The following is a 4,358-nucleotide window of genomic DNA, read 5'->3' on the forward strand; positions in this document are numbered from 1 at the left end:
TTGTTTACGAGAGGATGAAGCCCAAAACAATACTAAAATCTTTCGGAAGTACTGTTGCACTATTCTTTAGAAGTTGACATTTGAACACTACCCTCTCCGATCTCTCTAGATCTCTCTCGCTCTGTGGGTACGTAGTGGGCTGAACTCAGTTTTTTCAGTACCTTTTGCTCTGAATACTGAAATGAACTAAACATTTGTCATGAATCGTGGGCTGCTGTCTGTATTCATATAAAATATAACTTCTGATCTAAGTAAAAGCCTGGTCAGCCACTTGTTTGAAAGTTGAAAGTCCTTCCTCGAAGAATATTTTTGTCCCCTCATGCCACAAAAGACACGTACCATCACATGTGTTTGATTGAACATTATGGATATGCACCCAAGTTTTCTTCTATAAATATTCAGCCACAACGAGAGACACCAACCAAGAGGCATTTTCTCCGACTATCTCTGTCTTCACCCTCGCTTAGAAGAAATTAAAGAAAACCCGCATCTCGGAAAGGTTTTCGTCCTTTGCTTCATTTAACTTTGTAACCTTGCATCAGTGAATGCATAGTAGCTTTAGTTTCCCCCGGCCTAGTCCTCAGCCATGGAAATTGATCAACCTGCAACTCAAAAGAAGGATTCGCTTTTCGCCTGTGGTTGGGGCTGGCTTAAGGCGTTGCTTTCGAAATCCACGAATAAAGCGGTCAAGGTTGCAAAGAGCACAAAGAAGATCGGACAGGACGACCCAAGACGAGTCATCCACTCCCTAAAAGTGGGACTGGCTCTCACTCTGGTGTCTTTGGTGTACTATATGAGACCTCTCTATGAAGGTTTTGGGGTTTCAGGAATGTGGGCTGTGCTGACTGTGGTCGTAGTCTTCGAATTCAGTGTTGGTAAGCTTACAATATAAATGACGCTAGCTGTTTGTAACTTTCACCCTAGAGAGAGAGAGAGAGAGAAACTTATTTACCTGCTTTTAATCGAAAAGCTAGGACCCAAAAAAAAAAAACTTGTAGTTGAAAGAATCCTGAAACACATTAAGATTTTTGTCCGGAATTAGTTTGGTTTGGGCTCGCCTGCAAATCAACTATATATACATGCATGTTATATATGTTAGATAATAATTGTGCCAATTGTTACTATATATTACGTTCTAATTTTAGTCTGCAACTCAATTTACATTGAATCGACGATTAAAATGACAAATTACATTTGCATTTTTTTTATATTTGGAAATCGATAATTATGGTTAATTTCAAGAACAAAAACTGGAACATATACCGCGTACAACTACTAGCTAACATGTATCTTTATTTATGCATGTCTTCAGGTGGAACTCTCAGCAGATGTTTGAATAGAGGTTTCGCAACATTGTTTGCTGGTGCTCTGGGGCTTGGAGCTCAACACTTGGCAAGTCTCTTTGGCGATAAAGGAGAGCCCGTTGTTCTTGGGTTGCTTGTTTTCTTACTAGGTATATATTTACGTCTATATATACTAACATGTATTTCTCTGCATACATTACTAATTACAAAATACCAAATGCTATGCTAAGAAAAAAGTACACTGCATGCAAGCAAATTCCTGTAGTAGTTTACTGATGCAAGTTCTGTTTTGGTGTACGTGCGCAGCTACAGCATCATCATTCACACGATTCATTCCATGGATCAAGGCAAGATATGATTATGGGGTCTTGATTTTTATATTGACATTTAGCTTGGTATCAGTTTCGGGGTATCGGATGGACGAACTTTTAAAGTTGGCCCATCAAAGACTCTCAACAATATTAATAGGTGGAGCAACCTGCATAATTATATCTCTATTTGTTTGTCCTGTGTGGGCTGGGGAAGATCTTCACAAGTTAATTGCTTCCAATTTGGAAAAGCTAGCCAAATATCTAGAAGGTAATATATATATATATATATATATATACACACACCGGTTACTAAATTTACCAACTTTTTTTTTTCCTTTTGGAGATCACTACTTGTTCTTGAAAGGAGTTACTAAGAAGAAGACGTACATTTAATTACAGGTTTTGAAGGTGAATATTTTCCGGTCTCTGACAGTTCTGAAGAAAGTACTGTTACCTTTAAGGTTGATAAGGCACTTGATCTTCAAGGATATAAAAGTGTACTCAATTCTAAAAGCACTGAAGAATCCTTGGTGAGTCCCCGGCCAGCACGTACTTTAACTTTCTCTTTCCCCGGCCATATATAACCTTTAACGTTGCATGAAAGCGGCCAGTAATATGATCATCTCGATCCACTAGTAGCGATATATATCATTTAAATATTTAAATTTACCTGCCCCCGGCCTTGAGTTTCTGGACAAGTTTAATGTTATTCAAGCCAGATCACTGACTGACTATTGAGCATTCCCTACAGGCAAATTTAGCAAGATGGGAACCAGGACATGGCCTTTTTGGCATGCGTCATCCATGGAAACAGTACTTGAAGATTGGAGCCCTTTCCAGGCAATGTGCCTACCATATTGAAGCTCTTAATGGCATCAACACTGATATCCAGGTATATATATATACACCGTATAAACTACAGCCCATCTTTTCTGCATGCCTATATATATATACTTGGATACATGACGTACGTTAATTAGTACGTACGTAGACGATGATAATTGGAGACAAGAGAGCAAGAAAACAACATCCACGTACGGTCTTCTAATAACCCGAGAAATTTTTTCCCTTTCTTTTTCATGTTAATTTCTTTATAATTTTAGGATTAATTAATTTACTTTTTTGAAAGAGTACTGTTTTTAGTAATTTTAGTTTTTCTGTCTAGGCCAAGCTTTCTAGAAAGGCTTTCTTAATTAATTTGTATAAATTAACCCAGTTCACGGCCATTAATTAGTTTCTAGAAAGGCAAGCTTTGTGCTTGTGAACTAATTAATATTTTATATTGTGACTGACTTTACAGGCAGTACCACTGGAATTCCGAAATAAAATTAGAGAATCAACTACAAAGATGAGCTCAGAATCAAGCAAAGCACTAAAAGCATTAGCATCAGCAATCCAAACAATGACAGACACTTCGGCTGCCAATACCCATGTGGAAATGTCTAAAACTGCCATTAAAGAACTCAAAATTGCACTCAAAGATTATTCAGTACCAGAGAATGTAGACCACATCGTAGCAATTATACCAATTGCCTCGGTTACTTCAATGCTAATAGAAATCACTAGATGTGTGGAGAGAATCTCTGAATCTGTCCATGAGCTAGCTTCCCTAGCACATTTCAAGGGTGTTGAACCCACTGTATCACCGGAAAAACCACATCTTCTTCATCGTGGAAGCATAAAACCCGTTTTGGACGGTGATGATCATGATGACCACGTTATAATTACAGTCCACGCAACAAACAATGTGCAGGGTTCAGTACTAGAAAATGAGATTCATCATGATCAGGCACCAAAAGCCAATTACCTGCAACGACGACTTGAAGTGTAAATATATCATGTATTTGTCACCATTATTATTTCCTAATTAGCTTGTTGATCGAGAGTAAAAACTAAGATCGATCGCTAATCTAGCTAGTCATGTTTTCACATATAAGTTGTTGAGAACTGTAGAAAAAGCTAGGAATTAAGATGAAACATGAGCAGATATTTCCAGCTCTTGATCATCATGTATTTCAGATGATCATGAATCTTTTCCAAAGTGCCGCTCCTATGTAACAATCCGAAAAGATCGAGTTTTGCTTCACATAAGTCTCCTTACAACTTTTAAAAAAAAAAAAAAATTAAAACACCAATCGATTTTTAACATAGATGATGCGAAAGGCTTCCACATCAATAATGTGCATATTGGATGCGTAACAAATAAGATTTATAAATAAATTTTCCCGTCAGAAAATAGAAGGCAGGACAGAAGAATATTGCTCTTTCACTAAGTATATTTACATGGTGCGATCAATCTGATCTAGAACTTTCCTCCCCAACTTTTTTTTTTTTTTGTCTCTAAAAATCAATTAATATATAAGCATTTGTAAACAGTTAAACGTATTTAAATATTGCAATAGCCTAGCTAGTGTTATCAGTACATGAGATTCAAGTAAGCCAAAGGAAATTAATTGAGAGCCATTTCTGCCTAGCTTGCATTAAAAACTTTTTTTTTTTTGAAGGAAGAGCCAGTAGCCACCCACATAGTAGTCTCATCCCAATTTTATTAATTAACCCTCACTTATGGTGGATGAATATCGAGATAACAAAATGACACGGGATTTACAAAATATCAAATAAAAATCTCCATGCATAAAAAAAACAATAAAAGAATAACCAACCTATACCAAGACCAACAAGAAACCATCTAACTTCCTGGCACTTAGAGTTACAAATTCCTATATATAAAAACCACATCCAA

The 4,358-nt window shown here is 36.8% G+C and overlaps 1 protein-coding gene across 1 annotated transcript; it reads left to right on the plus strand.

Annotated features, from left to right (window-relative positions):
- Positions 1 to 419: 419 nt before the first annotated feature.
- Positions 420 to 3,674, plus strand: LOC109013603 (aluminum-activated malate transporter 8-like). Its single transcript, XM_018995747.2, has 6 exons — positions 420 to 875; positions 1,313 to 1,453; positions 1,611 to 1,883; positions 2,015 to 2,145; positions 2,367 to 2,507; positions 2,916 to 3,674. The coding sequence occupies exons 1-6, from the start codon at positions 587 to 589 to the stop codon at positions 3,444 to 3,446; spliced, it is 1,506 nt and encodes a 501-aa protein (XP_018851292.1). The 5' UTR covers positions 420 to 586; the 3' UTR covers positions 3,447 to 3,674.
- Positions 3,675 to 4,358: the final 684 nt, after the last annotated feature.

The sequence above is a fragment of the Juglans regia genome, chromosome 4 (assembly GCF_001411555.2).
Source record: "Juglans regia cultivar Chandler chromosome 4, Walnut 2.0, whole genome shotgun sequence".
NCBI classification, from domain to species: Eukaryota; Viridiplantae; Streptophyta; class Magnoliopsida; order Fagales; family Juglandaceae; genus Juglans; species Juglans regia.